At 44.4% G+C, this 20,322-nt stretch overlaps 1 protein-coding gene across 2 annotated transcripts in view; it reads right to left on the bottom strand.

Annotated features, from left to right (window-relative positions):
* RSU1 (Ras suppressor protein 1) overlaps nucleotides 1-20,322 on the bottom strand; it is a 349,246-nt gene that overhangs the window by 160,577 nt on the left and 168,347 nt on the right. For both annotated transcript variants that reach the window (XM_050805414.1, XM_050805415.1), the window contains 4 exons: nucleotides 19,123-19,243; nucleotides 7,316-7,434; nucleotides 5,377-5,459; nucleotides 4,992-5,106 (listed from right to left, as the gene is read on the bottom strand). In XM_050805414.1, the coding sequence (XP_050661371.1) occupies nucleotides 4,992-5,106; nucleotides 5,377-5,459; nucleotides 7,316-7,434; nucleotides 19,123-19,243 (438 nt within the window). The remainder of the gene's footprint in view (nucleotides 1-4,991; nucleotides 5,107-5,376; nucleotides 5,460-7,315; nucleotides 7,435-19,122; nucleotides 19,244-20,322) is intronic.

A 20,322-nucleotide genomic window follows, 5' to 3' on the forward strand; every position in this document is an offset into this window, starting at 1 on the left:
CTTAACTCTTTCACCCCTCATCTAAGCTGTCACCAATTCCTGTTAGTTACAGATCCAGTATCCAACCATTACTTGTACCACTACCACTACCATTTGGATGAAGCCAGCATCTACTCCCACCAGGATTGCTATGATAGTCTCCTATCTCTCGGACTCTCCGCTTCCACCCTTGCCCTCTGCCCTCCAGCCTATTTTCAGCACAGCAGCCAAAGAACTCCTCTGAAAAACAGTCAGGGGCTGCACACCATGGCTCATGCCTGTAATCCCAGTGCTTCAGGAGGCTGAGGCAGGAGGATCACTCAAGCCCAGGAGTTTGAGACTAGCCTGGGCGACACAGCAAGACCCCACCTCCACAAAAAACTGAGAAAATCAGTGGGGCATAGTGGTGCACGCATGTAGTCCCAGCTACTTGGGAGGCCAAGGCAGGAGGATCCCTTGAGCCTGGGAGATGGAAGCTGCAGTGAGTTACGACTGCACCACTGCACTCCAGCCTGGGTGATCACATGAGACTCTGTCTAAGTAAGAAAGTCAGATCATGCTATGCCTTTGCTCAAAACCCTTCAATGTCTTCCCACTTGTATCAGTTTCCTTTCGCTGCTCTAACCAATGACTACAAGCAGTGGCTTAAAATAATAGAAATCTAGTCTCTTACTGTTGTAGAGTGCACAAGTCCAAAAACTGGATTTTATGGAGCTAAAATCGAGGTGCCAATAAGGCTGCATTCCTTCTGGAGGCTTCGGGGTTGCGGTGGGGGAAATCCGGCTGCATGCCTTTCCAGTTTCTGGAGGCTGCCTATACTTCTCGGCTCGTGGCCCCTTCCATGAGTGACTCCAGCCTCTTGCTCCTGCCACTACATCTTTTACTCCTACCTCTGACCCTCCTTCTTCTATCTTACTAGGCCCCTTGTGATTACACTGGGCTCACCTGGGCAATCCAGGGTAATCTCCCCATCTCAAGACTCCAAAGCCCATAAGCAAAGTCACTTTCCCTGCAGAAGGTAACAAATTCTCATATTCTGGTGATTGGGACAGGAGCATCTATGGGAGTGCCCATTTCACACAGAGTAAAAGCCCAAGTTCTGACAATGTCTTACTAGTTCCCATGTGAACCAGACCCCACTTCCTGTCTGAGCTCATTGCTTACAACTCTCTCCCCTTCACTCCTCTGTTCCAGCCACACTGGCCTTGCTCTTCCTCAACATAAGCCCATCCAGGACCTTTGCACTTACCGTTCTCTCCGACAGGAGACCTCCCTCCTTCCTTTAAGTCTCTGCATAAAGGGCACCACCCTATGAGTGAGGGTTTCTCTGATTACCCCTTCCCTAGCCAGGCACTCCCTTCCACGCTCAATTCTTTCCCAGAGCTCTTAACACCACATGTCTGTCATTCATATTCTCTCTCTCTTTCTTCTGTCCTCTCCCACTAGAACATCATCAATAACAGGTGTTCTGTCTCTTGTCCTAATCCCTAGCAAATACCAGAGGCTCAACAAACAGTTGTTGAATAAGTGAATCTTACTTTACCAGAAAAGGCAAGTTCCTCGGACTCAAAGATCTGCCCTAAAGTAGGAACTTAACCTGAATGAATAAATGAATGAATGGGTACCTGAGAGACTCAACTTACATCTCATTTTTTATAGGTATACAGACTAATATGAAAGCAAGTGCTTTACTACTTAGGAACCAGACATAACGGTTTAAATAGCTTATTCAAAGACACTCAATAAAGGTAAAGTAATACAATCACATATTAAAACGCCAGCCAAGCCCCTGACTTTATTTTGCTGTGTTCTCAGACCTGACAAATCAGAACTCGCCCGGATTCTCTTGCTTGGCTGAAACACCAGTACCAAAAAGGTTACAAGTCAATAAACTCTGGATTTATTATGAAATCTCGAAAGCATTTATCTCATGTATTCAGATATGTAAAAAACATACAGGGAGAGATCATCATCCACACTTTAAAACACCCCCAGAAGCAAACCTGCAGCATAAGCTTCATGTGCATCATCAGTGCCCGGCACTGCCCATCAGCCAGTCCAGAGCAGCATTCAAATGGTCGCCTCAGGTGTTGGGGACACAAAGAAACCAAAGACATTCCCATCGTGGGGCATATTTACTGAGGGGAAAGAAACACCAGGACAATGCAACTGGCTTGGAAAGGGCCAGCAATTTCTCTTGCAGAGGCCATCTCAGCTGCATTTTGCAAAGTGTTATGCTAACCTTGCTCACATGCCGGCAAAGCCCACGCCAGCTCACCATCCAGCAACACCTCGCCGCCTGCCTTTTCAGGAGTGTGCCGGGGTTGTGTTTCGTTCAAACTTGAAAACTGCATTTCTAGGAATCCTCTTACCAGCATATGGGCAGGAAAGAGGACCTCACTGTGATCAGGAAGCTGGACCCAGAGGAGGGACTGCCAGGTTCAGATCTCGCCTCTGTGAGTCACTAGCTATGTCCCCACAGACATGTCACCAACCAGCCCTCTCTACACCTCAATGTCCTCACCTCTAACAAGTCTGCTAATAATTCTTACGATCATTATAGGCGATATTGCAGGAAAAACACTTACAGTGCCTTGCAATTCCAGGCCTTAATAGATATCACCTATTATTATAACAGCTGCTACTATATTAGTATTATATTAATCTTGACTTTAAAAAAAAAATCACCATTCAAAAGTAAATAGTACATTTGTCTCCATCTTGAGTTTTGCTTGTGACAGTGACTTCTGAAGGTTTATCATTTACTTACAACTAAGTGTTTGTCTATAATCAGGAAAAACAGCTATCAGGCCAACGTTAAGATTAAGCTTTTCTACATATGGCTGGCAAAAGTAAAGTCATTTAAAGCCTTCCCCCTCAATTCTACACCTGAATAAAAACATACATGATTTGTTCATGGAAAGCTTAACAGAAATGTTGAAGAAATATGACCTCGTGTAGTATTTAAATAAGATAAGCAAAATAAGTAAGATTTTAAAATATATACATAGGCACACGTAGGTTCAAATCGGCATTTTTGTGGCAAATTACTGCCTGATAAAATAATCGTTTAATCTAATATCCTACGTTGCCTCACAGCTTGAAAAATGAAGTAAGATCAAATGACATCAAAATACACATTTATTTTTCTGTTTCTACTAACCACGCTAACCAAGGATACATGTCAGAGGCATCAAGTGAGCTTTACACCAAATGACACAAGAATTCACCTCACACGCGGGGATTCCGATTTAGTAGGTTGGGGAGGGAGCAAGTATTTGAGTTCCGCAGAAGCTCCCCAGCTATTACTAATGCTAACATCTGTGGTTATTAACCACTGTGTAATATATATATATATTTTTTTCCTTTTGACAGTCTTGTTCTGTCACCCAGGTGGGAGTACAGTGGCACGATCACAGCTCACTGCAGCTTTGACCTCCCAGGCTCAGGCGATCCTCCCACCTCAGCCTCCAGAGTAGCTGGAACTATAGGCATGTACCACCATATTCAGCTAATTTTTTGTACTTTTTATAGAGACGTTTCAGCACATAGCACAGGCTGGTCTCAAACTCCTGGGCTCAAGCTATCTGCCTGCTTCGGCCTCCCAGAGTGCTGGGATTACAAGTGTGAGCCACGTGCCTGGCCCAAGATCTCTCCTTTGACAAGAAGTTTTTTGCCTTGAAAATGTTTGCAAAAAGCGTTTCTTGATTCTGTAACCCTGCTCCCAAAGCAACACTTGACTACTTGCAACTCAGTAAAGAGAAGTGTTGAGTTAACCTTAAAAAAGTCATTAAATAATCCTCTGGTCTTTTAACACTAACAAGAGAGCTAAAGGAAATGGGAAGAGATGAGGCGGGACTTTCCAGCTGTTCCAGGAAACCACGTGACTGCCTTCCCTTTAGACTAATATGGCTGCCAACCGAACTCTAGGCACTAATAGGCCTGTTCTGTGTCTCAGTCTTCCTATGCGTAACAATTAGCCACATCAGCCTGCTCATAACCTTCCTAACATCCTGCCATCCAAGGTCCTTGCTTCATTAATTCATTCATTCAATGTTTTCTGAGCACCTACTGTACCCCAGGGAACAAATGCAAAAATGCCCCTGCCCTCCTGGTGCTTGCATTCTAATTTCTAACAAATGGCCTCTTCAAACCGCCAGACTTGTTTAAAGAACTGCTTCTTCAATGTGTTTCTTAAAAATGATGGTATTTTGGAGTAGAAAGGCAAATAATTGCAGTTTGAGACAACAATGTGGTTCAAAGGATTGAAGAAATGAGAGGCTATGGAGGGTCTGCACAAGCAAAGATAAGGGAACTCGTGAACCTTTTGCAGTGGAACGAAGCAGTTAACAGAATCACTGGCTTGGAGGTTATTTCTGGCGGGGGACATAAACCCACTCTGGAAATAGGAACGACCTGGCAGAGGAATAGGATTAGGATTCAGCGGCCAGGAGTAGAACCCATTCCCAGCAAGAACATATTTAACAATTCCTACTAGAGACAGGATTAGGAAAGAGGCAAATTCACGACCCACAGCGGTATTAACATCTTCAAGTAGCCGTAACAACTACTTTAACTATTTGGTAAAAGTTTTTCCAGGTCAATAAAAATTTAAGGGGTTCAAAAGTAAGAGTGATACTTAGATAAAGTTATTAATAACCAACCAAGACCCAGAAAGCTTACGCAGCTAGTCGATGAGGCGCCACGGATAAGGCTCTTACTACTAATCCCATGCTTTTTCCACTACATCACGCAGGGAGCTGAGCGGGGTCATCTTTCATCAGCAGTTTCTAATATACAGGACGCTACAGCTGCAGAACACAGGATCGGGGAAGGTCAAATCTATAACAGCTCAACTCTAGTCAATGACAAATGGTTCTCAAATGATCAGAATCGGGTGCCTAGGTGCAGAGTAGTTGTCAAGAAGAGGAGAGAGGTTGTTCAGAATTGCTACATTGGGATAACTGTTATTCATGAAACCCAGAACTAAGTTCATTCATCGGCAACCTTACCTAGTTCTGGGGGCAAAACGGTGAGGCGGTTCCCCTGAATATGGAGCTCTTTAAGCTGGGTAAGCTCCCCGATTTCCTTAGGCAGCGAGATCAGGTCATTATCCCTAAGGCTGAGCTAAACAGAAGAAAACAAGGAGTTGTCAACATATTTACACATTAAAAGGTGCTCCACAGAAACTCTCATCCTCCTCCACGTCCTCTCTTCTACTAAAGCTCAGTCCCTTCCATTTATTTACAAGTGCCAGCGGATAATCAAGAAACCCTATCAGGAGTAGTGGTTTATTCCCACCAAACAAACCTTACTCCTGCTCAAATTGACTTGATTCTACCCCTACAAGGCTGCGGCAGTGAATCGATTTTCTAAGAATTTAGATAAATTACTTACTATCTGCAACTTTGTGAGCTTCCCAATATCTGGCGGCAGGATTTCAAAATCGTTGTCACTTAGATAGAGTGCACGCAGGGTGGCTGCAAATTAAACAGCAATATATAAACAGGGTGGCATGGAACCCAACCATTTGAGGTCTGATCAATACAAGGGAGTCAGCTTTGATTAATAACCCTGACTTGGTGAAAAGCCTTTGACATACCTAGGGCTCCCAATAATAACAAGCAGGTCAAACTTAGATTTACTGGCTTATTGTGTAGCTGGTGTGTCCAGGAAAACATCTATATCCAAGAGGACTGACTCAATTAACAACTGTGGGCACCAGCATTTTGGGCCACAGAGTTTCAGCACATTTTTAGAAAAGATTGCTGTTTTTCTCATAGATTCCTTTTGATTCACATTTATTTCTCCATTTGCATCAAAGGAAAACAAAGAACACTACTGTGCCACTTTTATGGATACCTAAGGCAAAAGGTTCTTTCAAGAGAATACAACGATGTTAAAACAGACTTTTTCCTATGTAAATAGCACTGGGTTAAAAATTAATGAAAGGCTTTCTGGTGATGGAGGCTATAACCACAGCTCATCAGTTCCATCATCTGACTAATTATTATTGCTTGTTTCTACAGCCTTCAGGACAAAAATAAATGAAGACAAAGAGGCTAAAACAATGACATGAAGTTAACAGAGTAAATCCTAACTTAAGGAGAATATCAGTAGTCTGAAATTTGTTCGTAATTATTACACAATGATAATACGATTCCGAACTACTGAAGGCTAAAATTCTAAAGCATCTGTTTATCCTCAACCATAAAAGCTGAGTATAATTAGGTATATGTTTTGTTTACTAGTATTTATTTTCTAGAGACAGAGTCTCACTCTGTCACCTAGGCTGGAGTGCAGTGGGTCACTGCAGCCTCAAACTCCTGGCCTCGGGCACTCTTCCTACCTCAGCCTCCCAAGTAGCTAAGATCACAGGCGCATGCTACTACGCCTGGCTACTTTTTAAATTTTTATTTCTAGAGGCAGGGTCTCTCTATGTTGCCCAGGCTGGTCTTAAACTCTTAGCCTCAAGTGATCTTTGTAGCTCCAGCTCCCAAGAACTGGATGTTAATATAACGTAACAAAAACAGTTGCTCCACTGCCCAAGAAAATATTTTATAGCTGATTTCATGTGCTTGATAAAGTCATAGAGAGATAATGTACATAAGGTAAAAAATAAAATTTAAGAGACCAGCTCAGAAAATTCAGATTTTATGAATGCCATATAAGTTATTTGAAGAAACAGAACACTCATTTAAGGGAAGCAAACCTTGTCTGAAATAGTGCATAAGTTCCCAGAAGAAATCATTTTTTAATTTTCAAAAGCATCTTCAGCAAGAAATTTGTTTGCATATGAAAGAATAAAGTGTGTTCACCTGTGGCCAAAAATTTCTTAATGCCTGTGTACTGGATAAATAGGTCAATAAGAGTGCTTATTACAAGGCTGAAAATAAGAATCCTGGATGGAAAATTCAAAAATTCTGTTAGTGGTTTATTAATATTTTTATAAATAATTGATTGGAATATCCTGGGCAAATATCCTACAAAGAATTAATAGCAACATGGGAAGACACTTTTTTTTTTTTGGCATGCTATTTAAAAAGAAAGTCAAGTCTCTTAACTAAATGTGAGGCTTGATCTCATTTAGATATATAATCTCTCTCAGAATGTTAATATGACATTACTAAGTCCACTTCAGCCCGATGGTGTCACATAACGATATATCAAATGCACATACTGCTGAGCTATGAAGGAATATTCAAAAGGAGTCTCTAAAGAAAAAAATATCTCTGTCCAATAATTTCTCTTGGAGTTTGGGTCCTGACAAATAAATTTCCCTCTTAGAACGCAAAGTACAGGGTTGAGGAGATTTATAGAACTGAAAGTTTCTTACTCAGGTAGAAGAAGTTTCCAGGAAGAGAATTTTCGCTCAAGTTGTTGTAAGTCAAGTCCAGAACCTCAAGAGCTGGCAGGGAGCCGAAGCCTCGTGGCAAAGTGTTCAGCCTGTTCATGCTGTTGCAAGGGGACAAAAATCTATGTCATGACACCAAAGACCCGTTTATACAGACCATCAAGGGCGCCTCGGTTTCACAGGGTGAAAGTGGAAGACAGTGCCATGATCCTAGAGTCACTTTCTACTTTATTTTTATTTTTTATTATTTTGAGACAGGGGTTTGCTCTGTTGCCTAGGTGTGCCCAGGTTGTAGTGCAGTGGCACGATCTCAGCTCACTGCAGCCTCAACCTCCCCAGGCTCAAGCGATCCTTCCACTTCAGTCTCCCAAGTAACTGGGACCACAGGTGCATGCCAACACGCCCTGCTAATGTTTGTATTTTTTGCAAAAATGGGGTTTTGCCATGTTGCTCACACTGGTCTCAAACTCCTGAGCTCAAGCAATCCTCTCACCTTGGCGTCTGAGAATGCTGGGATTATAGGCGTGAGCCACCATGCCCATCCTATTTTTTTTTTTAATTAAAAAAAAAGCATTTATTTAATATTTACAAAGACAAATAAAGATTGTACATACTTATGGTGTACAACATGGTGTACATACTTATGGTGTACATACTTATGGTGTACATCAATTATATATATATAATCCATCGTGGAATGGCTTAAATCACACTGTTTAACATATGCACTGCCTCACATGCTTGTCATTTTTTTTTCGTCTTTTTTTTTTTTTTGTCTTTTGTGGTGAGAATGCACATTCACTCTCTTAGCAATTTTCAAGCATACCACATATTGTTATTAACTGCAGTCACCACGATGTATGATCCATCTCTTGAACATACTTCTCCTGTCTAACTAAACTTTCGTGTCCTTTGGCTAACATTTCTGCAATTCCCCAATCGCTCCAGCCTGTGGTAACCATTTTATTCCGTTTCAATGAGGTTTACTTTTTTGCATTCCACATATAAGTAAGAGGGTGTGGTATGTTGTCCTACTTGGACTCATAATTTCAGTCAGAGAGCTTGTAGGTTCCTGAAACATTTGCAAATTTCTTAGTTGTCATTTTCCTCCAGCGGCGAAACTTAATCACTGTTTTACACAAAAACTCAAACCATCACAAACTATCTATCCTTGTAAAGAAAAACTTCCTTATGAACGTAGCGATATCTCAAAATATACACATGAAGCTTTGTAGTTTTCAGACTTCTGCTTGATTTCATTTCATTTATTCCTTTTTGGAGGGAAACATCATGTTTTTGTTCTACAACTGCTAACATTGAAAATTATCTTCAATTAGAATGGTGATGGCCAGGGGATGGAGGGAGGGGAATGGAGAGGTGTTGTTTAATGGGCATAGGATTCAGGTTTGCAAGATGAGAAAATTCTGGGGATTGGTTGAACAACAATGTGAATACGCTTAACACCACTGAACTGTCTACTACAAAGACAGAACATTTTGTGTGCATTTTATCACAACTTAAGAAAAATTAAAATCATACAATTGACCCTTGAGCAACATGGGTTCGAACTGCCTGGGTCCAAGGACACAAGTATATTTTTCCTCTGCCTCTGCCACCCCTGAGACAGCAAGAACAACCCTCCTCTTCCTCTTCAGCCCACTCAGCATGAAGAGGATGAATACCTTTAAGATGATCCACTTCCATTTAAAGCACAGTAAATGCACCGCCTTTTCCTTACGACTTCCCTAATAACATTTTCTTTTCTCTAGCTTACTTTATTGTAAGAATGAAGAACAGAATACATACAGCACACAAAATACGCGTTCATCAACTATTTCTGTTTTTGGTAAGGCTTCCGGTCAACTGTAGGCTATTGGGAATTAAGATTTTTCGGAGTCAAAAGTAACGTGTGGATTTTTGACTGCATGAGTCACTGTGTTGCTCCCTCAACCCATGTGTTGCTCAAGGGTCAACTGTGTGTGAGTGTGTGGCGGGGGTGTGTGGTGTATGTGGTATTGTGTGTGGTGTTATGTGTATGTGTATTTGGGTGTTTCGTGGGGTGTGTGAGGGGTATGGTGTGTGAGGTATGTGTGTGGTGTGTGTGGGGGATATGGGCGTGGTGTGGTGTGTGTATGGGGTGTGTTTGGGGGTATGGTGGTGTGTGTGTGGGTGTGTGTACGCAGGGTGTGGTGTGGGTGTGGTGTGTGTGTGTACACGGTATGTGTGTGTGGTGTGGTTTGGGTGTGGTGTGTGTGTGGTGTGGGTGTGTGGGTGTGTACACAGTATGTGTGTGTGGTGTGGTATGGGTGTGGCGTGTGGGTGTATACACGGTATGTGTGTGTGATGTGGTATGGGTGTGGTGTGGGTGTGGTGTGGGTGTGTGGGTGTGTACACAGTATGTGTGTGTGGTGTGGTATGGGTGTGGTGTGTGGGTGTGTACACGGTATGTGTGTGTGGTGTGGCATGGGTGTGGTGTGGGTGTGGGTGTGTGGGTGTGTACACGGTATGTGTGTGTGGTGTGGTATGGGTGTGGTGTGCGTGTGGTGTGGGTGTGGAGTGGGTGTGTGGGTGTGTACACGGTATGTGTGTGTGGTGTGGTATGGGTGTGGTGTGGGTGTGGTGTGGGTGTGTGGGTGTGTACACGGTATGTGTGTGTGGCGTGGTATGGGTGTGGTGTGTGGGTGTGTACACAGTATGTGTGTGTGGTGTGGTATGTGTGTGGTGTGGGTGTGGAGTGGGTGTGTGGGTGTGTACACGGTATGTGTGTGTGGTATGGTATGGGTGTGGTGTGTGTGTGGTGTGGGTGTGTACATGGTATGTGTGTGTGGTGTGGTGTGGGTGTAGTATGGGTGTGGGTGTGTGGGTGTGGTGTGGGTGTGGTGTGGTATGGGTGTGGGTGTGTGGGTGTGTGGGTGTGTACACGGTATGTGTGTGTGGTGTGGTATGGGTGTGGTATGTGTGTGTGGTGTGGTATGGGTGTGGTATGGGTGTGGTATGTGTGTGTGGTGTGGTATGGGTGTGGGTGTGTGGGTGTGTACACGGTATATGTGTGTGGTGTGGTATGGGTGTGGTATGGGTGTGGGTGTGTGGGTGTGGTGTGGATGTGGTGTGTGTGTGGTGTGGGTGTGGTGTGGGTGTGGTGTGTGGGTGTGTACACGGTGTGTGTGTGGTGTGGTATGGGTGTGGGTGTGTGGATGTGTACACGGTGTGTGTGTGTGGTGTGCTATGGGTGTGGTATGGGTGTGGGTGTGTGGGTGTGTACACAGTATGTGTGTGTGGTATGGTATGTGTGTGGTGTGTGTGTGGTGTGGGTGTGTACACGGTATGTGTGTGTGGTGTGGGTGTGGTATGGGTGTGGGTGTGTGGGTGTGGTGTGGGTGTGGTGTGGTATGGGTGTGGGTGTGTGGGTGTGTACACGGTATGTGTGTGTGGTGTGGTATGGGTGTGGTGTGTGTGTGGTGTGGTATGGGTGTGGTATGGGTGTGGTATGGGTGTGGTGTGGTATGGGTGTGGGTGTGTGGGTGTGTACACGGTATGTGTGTGTGGTGTGGTATGGGTGTGGTATGTGTGTGTGGTGTGGTATGGGCGTGGTATGGGTGTGGTATGTGTGTGTGGTGTGGTATGGGTGTGGGTGTGTGGGTGTGTACACGGTATGTGTGTGTGGTGTGGTATGGGTGTGGTATGTGTGTGTGGTGTGGTATGGGCGTGGTATGGGTGTGGTATGTGTGTGTGGTGTGGTGTGGGTGTGGGTGTGTACACGGTATGTGTGTGTGGTGTGGTATGGGTGTGGTATGGGTGTGGGTGTGTGGGTGTGGTGTGGGTGTGGTGTGGTGTGTGGGTGTGTACACAGTGTGTGTGTGGTGTGGTATGGGTGTGGGTGTGTGGGTGTGTACACGGTGTGTGTGTGGTATGGGTGTGGTATGTGTGTGGTATGGGTGTGGGGGTGTGGGTGTGTACACGGTGTGTGTGGTGTGGTATGGGTGTGGGTGTGTGGATGTGTACACGGTGTGTGTGTGTGGTGTGGTATGGGTGTGGGTGTGTGGGTGTGTACACGGTGTGTGTGTGTGGTGTGGTATGGGTGTGATATCGGTGTGGTGTGTGGTGTGGGTGTGTGGGTATGTACACGGTATGTGTGTGTGGGTGTGTACACGGTATGTGTGTGTGTGTGGGTGTGTGGGTATGTACACGGTATGTGTGTGTGGTGTGGTGTGGGTGTGGGTGTGCATGTTTGTGTCTGTGTCTGTGTGTGTCTCCAATGAAGTCTAAGGGAATTTTTTCTACACTATCTTTTATCCTTTCTTCAAGCCCCTTATTTTCCTTAATGCAGTTCCCTTTGAACTTACTTAAAAGTCAATTTAAAAAAAAACTTTAATAAAAGTTGACAGATATTGAGAGATGGAAGGGACTGTGACAATAAAAATCATTCTAGCCATCGATCCTTCTCATAACAGATCCAGCTCGGTCCAGCCCTACCAAGCGGGCCTCACCAGAAACAGCTGACAGCAGAGGGGGCAACCAAAAGGGAAACGTGGGTTCCCTTTCTCAGGCAGAAAATATCCCAGACAGACCACACCCAGCAAAACGACCTCCACGACTATCTACTGCCATGACAGCAACGACGAGCATTCTCCATGAAGTCACAATTTGTGAAGCACATTATGGCAAGTACTTCCCTTGTTCACTAAAACTACCTTGTAATACAGGCAAGATGGAGCTTGTCATTAATGCTATGTTGAGACGAAAGAGCAGCCTAAGAGAGGGTAAGGAGCAAAGACTTCAGAAGTGACTGAGGAAGGTGACATGTGTCTGGGCGCACCCTGTACCTCACAGAGGCCAAAGCCACTCCAGACCCTTGGGCTCCGATGCAAGAATTCTGAGAGGAATTGCAAGTCAAAGAGAGGACGGCAGAGAAGCACACACTAGGTGCTTCTGTCTTTAAACACTGCTCTAAGTTATCCATTTTGAAAACTGCTGATTCCTTAGCATTTTTCTCTGCAAATAGATACACTTTTGCAGTATTAGGTAGAGGAAATCCACGGTTAGACAGGTGTAGAGGGAAGAGGCATCTCACCTGAGAGAGCGCTCCCATTCCATCTCCAGCCCAGAGCAAGCCTGGGGCCCCTCCCCCTCCTGGTGGCAAGAATCTACTGAATTTCAGGTTCCTTTTTCTTTGGAGTGACAAACCAATACCCACAACGTGTAAGGAACACAGCAGAGTCCCACGTGCAGCTGATGGCCAGAAGTAACAGTAGTAGGCACACCACCCTGGCAGGCAGAAAGGAAGCCCTTACTTAAATACTGAAACTTCAGAAGAACTGCTAGCAGCAGCCCCAGCTACAAAGGGGGCAAGGAACTGCAGAGATTTCTGGCCGCCTCTCCGGACGCCAGTCCATGGGCATGGCGACCTGGTGGCATCTCTCTCTGCACAATGAAACATAGAACATGCTGGCTGTCCGCACTTCCTCCAGCAGGTGCTAACATCCATCTCCATCCATCCACATTTCCACATGTAGGAATTCCGTGCTCAGGACCTGCGCTGACACTGCTAGCAATCAAGGTTTCCATGAGAAGCTACCGTGGGGGTAGGAAAAGTATGGAGCTTTAAAGCAGAAGACAACTAGATGAGGAGTCTGACTCCAGCACTTGCTAGCTGCACGACCTTGACCAAGTTACTCAGCTTCTCTGACACCCAATTTCCTCAACTATAAAATGAGGCTGACAACACCTTGAGGGCAGGATCGCTGGGAGCATGAGAGAGAAAATATCTGAAGCACCCAACACCCGATCCACGGCTCACACGTGGCTTCTCAGGGAATGCGAGCTGTTGCTAGAATTATTTTTCAAAAAGGTTTGAGAGAAAATGTTGAATCAGCCCTAAGTGAGCAAGCTCACCTCATGAAATTCCACTTTGGATGGTCCCAACTGTCAAGTGTGGTTTTCTATTTGTGCCACACTTGCTTAATCTCAGGTGACTTCAGGTGTTTCAACATAAAGCTTCGCAGCGCTCAGCTATGCCAAGTGGTATCAATTCTTTTGTTTGCATGGAAAGATTTTTCAAATGCGTGTTGGAAGTGGGCAAATGCCTGCATATGGTGGAGAAATTTATAAAATCAGGGGGTCTCAGGCTATTCAGCATCTTTCTTCCTTTTCTTCTAAAGCCCTAGAAAGGTCTGTACTAACACCTCCTTTTCAGAGCAGTTTCTTCTCTGCAGGTTGTCCTGAGCACCTCCAGCTTCAATAAAACCTTCTTGTCTCAAGGCACTAATTTTTCTCACCTCCACAGTGACCTACTCACACTTATCACAAATAAAAATTAAAAAAAAAAAACCACGCTGAGCCCAGTGGCTCACGTCTGTAATCCCAGCACTTTGGGAGGCCAACACAGGCAGATTGCTTGAGCTCAGGAGCTCGAGACCAGCCTGAACAACATGGCAAAAACCCATCTATACAAAAAAAAAAAACTACAAAAATTAGCCAGGCATGGTGGCACGTACCTGTGGTCCAGCTACTCAGGAGGCTGAGGTGGGAGGATCACTTTAGCCCAGGAGGCGCAGGTTGCAGTGAGCAGAGATCATGCCACTGCACTCCAGCCTGGGTGACAGAACGAGACCTTGTCTCAAAAAATGAACAAATAATCCAAATCCATAAATACCCAACATGGGACTTAATAAAAACTTCTATGTATTCATGAGACAAGCTCTAGCAACAAACGAGGTCAAACGTTATTCCCAAATAGTTGGGCATGGTGGTCCTGCAGTGAAGTTTTCCTAGAAATAATCATCTACATGGGAACCTACGTGGCTTCACATTTTTGGGAAAATAACTCTATGAAATAAATAAACCGAACTTAGAACAGAACTAAACTTTCTTTTATTTATTCAGGTGGCCTAAAATTTTCTCATGTCTTACAATCATCAGAATAAACTTCAAATACTGTAAAAACTTTGAAAGCAAATTCTGATGGAGGGTGCCTTCTGGATCACACATACAAGTGGCTTCCCAGCTCCGTTTTGTGATCTCCTGTGTGTATGCTTTCACCCTGGCTCCTTAGAATAAGGAGTCCTCCCTATAACTTGCCTTACTGTGTGAGTATAATTCTATATGCCATTTGAGGACAGAAGTATCCTTTAGTGAAACCCATCTTAGCTCCTTTCTCAAAGAACTGGGAGTTTCGTTCAAACTTTGACAACTCCATCTATGTAGCTACGTAATTAAATACAAAAAGCTTTACACAATCAATACAGCACCGACAGCCAAAAATGCAAACAACTCCAAAGAGAACAAGAAGGCAACTAAGATGCACTCATTGAAAAAGAAAAGCTGGCCGGGCGCGGTGGCTCACGCCTGTAATCCCAGCACTTTGGGAGGCTGAGGCGGGCGGATCACAAGGTCAGGAGATCGAGACCACAGTGAAACCCCGTCTCTACTAAAAATACAAAAAATTAGCCGGGCGCAGTTGTGGGCGCCTGTAGTCCCAGCTACTCGGGAGGCTGAGGCAGGAGAATGGCGTGAACCCGGGAGGCGGAGCTTGCAGTGAGCCGAGATCGCGCCACTGCACTCCAGCCTGGGCTGGGCGACAGAGCGAGACTCCGTCACAAAAAAAAAAAAAAAAAAAAAAAAAAAAAAGAAAAGTTTAGGGCCGGGCATGGTGGCTCATGCCTGTAATCCCAGCACTTTGGGAGGCCGAGGCGGGCGGATCACCTGAGATCAGGAGTTCGAGACCAGCCTGATCAACATGGTGAAATGCAGTCTCTACTAAAAATACAAAAGTAGCTGTGCGTGGTTGGGTATGCCTGTAATCCCAGCTACTCGGGAGGCTGAAGCAGAAGAATCGTTTGAACCCAGGAGGTGGAGGTTGCAGTGAGTCAAGATCGTGCCATTGCACTGGAGCCTGGGCAACAAGACCGAAACTCCATCTCCAAAAAAGAAAAGAAAGAAAAGAAAGAAAAAGAAAAGTGTACGACTCTGTCCTATGGTGCCTCAAACCAAAATGCTATTAGGGAAGTCAAAAAAGAACAAAATCTGAGCTTATTATTTTATTCCCAAATCTGTCTCCATCCATTATATTTTTCAGCCGCCCAACACAGAAATATAGGTATCATTCCATCCCATCAGTTACTGTCTGTCAACATTACCGCCTGTACATTTTTCATATAAAATCCCCCCCTGCCTCCACTGCCACTGTCCTAGTTCACATGGGACATGAAGCTCATGTTCTTACTGGTCTCCTAACCTCTAGTTTAACTCCCTCCACCCTCTTCTCCATACTGATCTTTCACAGGAAAATCTGACCATATCTTCTATCTGCTACTCTGCTATGCAAATTTCTCAATGGTCAGTATAAAATTGGAGCTCGTTTATTTATGTATGTATTTATTTTTGAGATGGAGTCTCACTCTGTCGCCTAGGCTGGAGTGCAGCGGTGCAATCTCAGTTCACTGAAACCTCTGCCTCCTGGGTTCAAACGATTCTCCTGCCTCAGCCTCCCAGGTGGAGTAGCTGGGATCACAGGCATGTGCCACCACACTTAGTTAATTTTTGTATTTTTAGTAGAGATGAGTTTTCACCATGTTGACCAGGCTGTTCTCCAACTCCTGGCCTCAGATGACCTGCCAGCCTCAGTTTCTCAAAGTTCTGGGACTACAGGCATGAGCCACCGCGCCCGAGACTTGCTTGTTTATTTAGCACAGAGCCCTTTCCTTAGCACTTTTGACTCCCTGTCATTATTATAAACATTTATTTGCTTATAGTTGGTTTCCCCAACTGTAATGGAAGCTCCATCAGGGCTGGATAGCCAGTAACTAGGACAATGCCTGGTACATGGTTGGGAACTTGGTAAATCCTCATTCACTGAACAGCAAACATCCAGGATTCCCTGTCTAGCCTGACCTCTGACCTTACCGCCGCCTGCCTCACACTTTACACTCAACAGCGCCAAAAACTGACAATTCCCAGGCCCCAGGCAGGCAGTGCTGTGAGCGTTTAAATATGTCATTCTCAGCCGGGCGCGGTGGCTCATGCCTGTAATCCCAGCACTTTGGGAGGCCGAGGCGGGCGGATCACAAGGTCGGGAGATGAAGACCATCCTGGCTAACACGGTGAAACCCCGTCTCTACTAAAAATATAAAAAAATTAGCTGGGCGTGGTGGCGGGCGCCTGTAGTCCCAGCTACTTGGGAGGCTGAGGCAAGAGAATTGCTTGAACCTGGTAGGCGGAGGCTGCAGTGAGCCAAGATCGCGTCACTGCATTCCAGCCTTGGCGACAGAGTGAAACGCCATCTCGAAAAAAAAAAATACCATTCGCTCAATCTGAGACACCTTCCTTCGACTTTTAAGTCTGAGAAATTCTCACGCATCGAGTGTCGGCTCCCGTGCTACCTGCTGTGTTCCTGCTCCTGAGAATCTCACCTGCGGACTAAAGTACTCCCCGTCTTGCTGCTCCCCCTGCCGGTCCACAGTCGCCAGCACATCTGTGACCTCGCTGGTCTGTTCCTGTTTATAGCCAGTCTTGCCCTAGTAGGTAAGGTCAGGGACCATGACCTTCACCTTGGCTCCCCGGTACTAGCAAGATTCCTTACATAGAATAGTCACTTACATAGTCATGGAATTAATGAAAAAGTAAATAAAACAATTATGATCATAACAATAGCTAACTAATACTAGGTACTTCTCAGTATGTGCCAAGCACTGTTCCCAGTGATTGAGATTTTATATATATACAATGTATACATATATATATTTAATAAATGAACAAATTAACAGTAAGAGTATACATCTATATGTAGTTTTAGCTTCTTTCTCACATACAAATTAAAGATCAGGATAGAATAGTCTGTAAAACCAAGATATAAATGGAGAATCGTTTCATTTCTGCTTTGCCAGATGGGTATACAGGCTCCAAATTTGTAGGGAGAAAAAAAAAACCCATCTCATCTAAAGTGATGTTTCTCCCTCCTTTTAACTTCACTTTCCCTCAGACATAAGAATAGAGGCTGCCCATGGATCTTACAAAGTTGGTCCCTAAGCCCAAGTGAACTTCAAAATAATGTGTCTGACCAAACTCTTTGTGGAAAGAATAAACTAAAAATCACTCCATGAATGAGATTTTTTTCATGACTGCTCCCTATTAAATTGGCAAATATGGCTAGACACAGTGGCTCATGCCTGTAATCCCAGCGCTTTGGGAGGCCGAGGCAGGCAGATCATGAGGTCAAGACATTAAGACCATCCTGGCCAACATGGTGAAACACCGTCTCTACTAAAAATACAAAAATTAACTGGGCATGGTGGCATGTGCCTGTAGTCCCAGCTACTCAGGAGGCTGAGGCAGGAGACTCGCTTGAACCCAGGAGGTGGAGGTTGTAGCGAGCTAAGATCGCTTGACGACACAGCAAGACTCTGCCTCAAAAAAAAAAAAAAGCTGGCAAATACCTGGCCAGCATCTATTGCCACTCCATGTCAATCACTAACTTAACCAGAGCATTTAGTGGCTACAATTTAATGAATATATGACTTTGCACAGAGACTGAAGCATGAATGGTCAGTTTCATCTGATGGCTGCACCAATGAAGATGGAATTCTGATGCCACAGTTCTGGTTGGGGTCTATGGATGTATTCGTCTGTTCTCCCATTGCTATAAGGGAATGCCTGAGGCCAGGCAACTTACAAAAAAAGAGGTTTAACTGACTCATGGTTCTACTGGCTGTATAGGAAGCATGGCAGCAGCTGCTTGTGGGGAAACCTCAGGGAGCTTTTACTCATGGTAGAAGGCAACGCAGGAGCACGTATATTACATGGCAGGAGCAGGAGAGCATGAGGGGGGGAGGTGCTACACACTTTTAAACAACCAGATCTCACAATAACTCACTCACTATCATAAGGACAGTACCAAGAGGGGATGGTGCTAACCCATTCACGAGAGCTCCGCCCCCATGATCTAATCACCTCCCACCAGGCCCCACTTCCAACACTAGGGATTACAATTCCACATGAGATCTGGTGGAGACACAGACCCAAACCATATCAATGGAGTCTGAAGGAGCATTTAGACCCAGAACCATGGGGTTCTCTTCCCAGCTTGGCCACGAACCTCAGAGGGGACCAGAAGCCAGGCCCTTAGCCCCTTTGAAAAGGCTTAGCTTCCTCTGTGTACAATGAAAGCACTAAAACCTGCCCTCCCTACCTCACAAATGTTGAGAGGGTCAAGTGCTGCAAAGTAATACACAAAAACAGGTTATCATTATTATTATTTACTGCTCCCTGGTTCTGCAACCTCAGCTGAATCAAAACTCCTCTCCTCACCTTTGCATAAACAAAGACAGAGGATTTTCACCTCTCAGCTACAGAGAATTGCAAAAATGAATGAAGCATCATTAGGGAAAATATTCTTCCCTCCAAGGCACAAAGGTGCTTTGTAAACTATTCCTATTTAACGCGGAGAGAAAAAAAAAAAATCAACCATATTACCATTTGTCTGCCAGTTCATGCAATGCAAATAAGTCCCTTCTCGGTCAACAGAACTGAGATAAAATTTTACTGGACACAAAATACAGTAAAAATTTAACTTCCTTATTGTGCCAACAATTAGCTTCTCAATTAGCTCTCAAATACTCACTGATGTAGGCCACCGAAAGGATGTATTAAAACAATAAAATTTAAGACCCAAAACATAAAAAGAAATTAGAGATCCATTTCTGTGCAATAATATAAAAATAATTCCTCCCCTGGCCCTACCCGGCACACCCCTTCCACTCTCTCCCTCTCCGCCTCTTCCCTCCACTGATACTCACCCGAGGTTCAGGTGTTTGAGTTTCTGAAGGCTGCTGATCTGTGTGGGCAACTCTTCGATCTGGTTATTAAAAAAGTTGAGCACTTCCAAATTCTTCAGTTCTGCGATGTTGGGTGGCACCGCTATGGAAACAAAAATGCTGAGTGTGAATCTGGGGACGGAACTCCTAGAAAGGGACGGCAGCGGCACGTTTTGTTTTTCTTTCAAAGCAAAGAAAGATTATAACTCCAAAAGGACCATCAAATTCACCTACCGGTCTTATTTATTTTGTACAGGTTTTTCATAAGCAGTCGCTCACTTCTGAGTGGCCGCTGAAATGCTTCTTTGTATCTGATTAGCTAAGTGCCTGGCATAGTTTGTTTCAGATGGACAATGACGGGGGCAACAGAGCCAAGATGCACAAAAGAGAATTTCTGTACCATAAACAGCCTATAAAAATACTGTGAAGCATACATACTTATGGTTGTCACATAGGATCTTATAAGTGCAACTGTTGTTTTTTTTTTTCCTTTCAGTTTTCTTGCATTGCCACCAGAAGTAAGATGGCGACCTCCAAATCCTTTCTGGGGTGGGGTACATTGAAGTTGCTTAAATAACCCAGTATCTGAAGGGCTGTCCTCTTAACATTGCATTAATAACAATATAAGCTCAATTTTAAATGATGAAATATTTGACCTCCCTAGTTTCTGATTTTGGCCTCTGGAGTAATGTATCTTGATCAATAACACACACACACATACAGACACACACATACATACACATACACACACACAAAGGTTACATCAGATTAGCAACAGATCGATACAGTGGTATTATATAGAAATACAAAAAGTCAACTCAGTAGCATGCTATGAATTCTAGTATGCAGATCCAAGATGAAAATCAGCCACTAGGGATCTGAAAGGTTCCTCCTTCCCTAGCATATATACACTTGAAAATACAAATGTCAAAGCCAAAGGCATCTTCATCTCAAAAGCACAAACTACAAATTGGTAGCAGAAGGAGTTTCCATAGACTGTTAATTCATCTATCCCATTTGCTATTCAGTCTTTCCAGAAACATTTCTGTGGGTGATAAGCTTGGCCATGGTTCACATAAACTCTGATACCAAGACTATCCAGGTAACTAAGAACATGAACAGGGGCCTGGAGCCCAGCCTAAGAAAGTGTGATGTCCCTTATCAGTCAGTTGACTTCCTATC

The sequence above is a fragment of the Macaca thibetana genome, chromosome 9 (assembly GCF_024542745.1).
Source record: "Macaca thibetana thibetana isolate TM-01 chromosome 9, ASM2454274v1, whole genome shotgun sequence".
In the NCBI taxonomy this organism is placed as follows: domain Eukaryota; kingdom Metazoa; phylum Chordata; class Mammalia; order Primates; family Cercopithecidae; genus Macaca; species Macaca thibetana.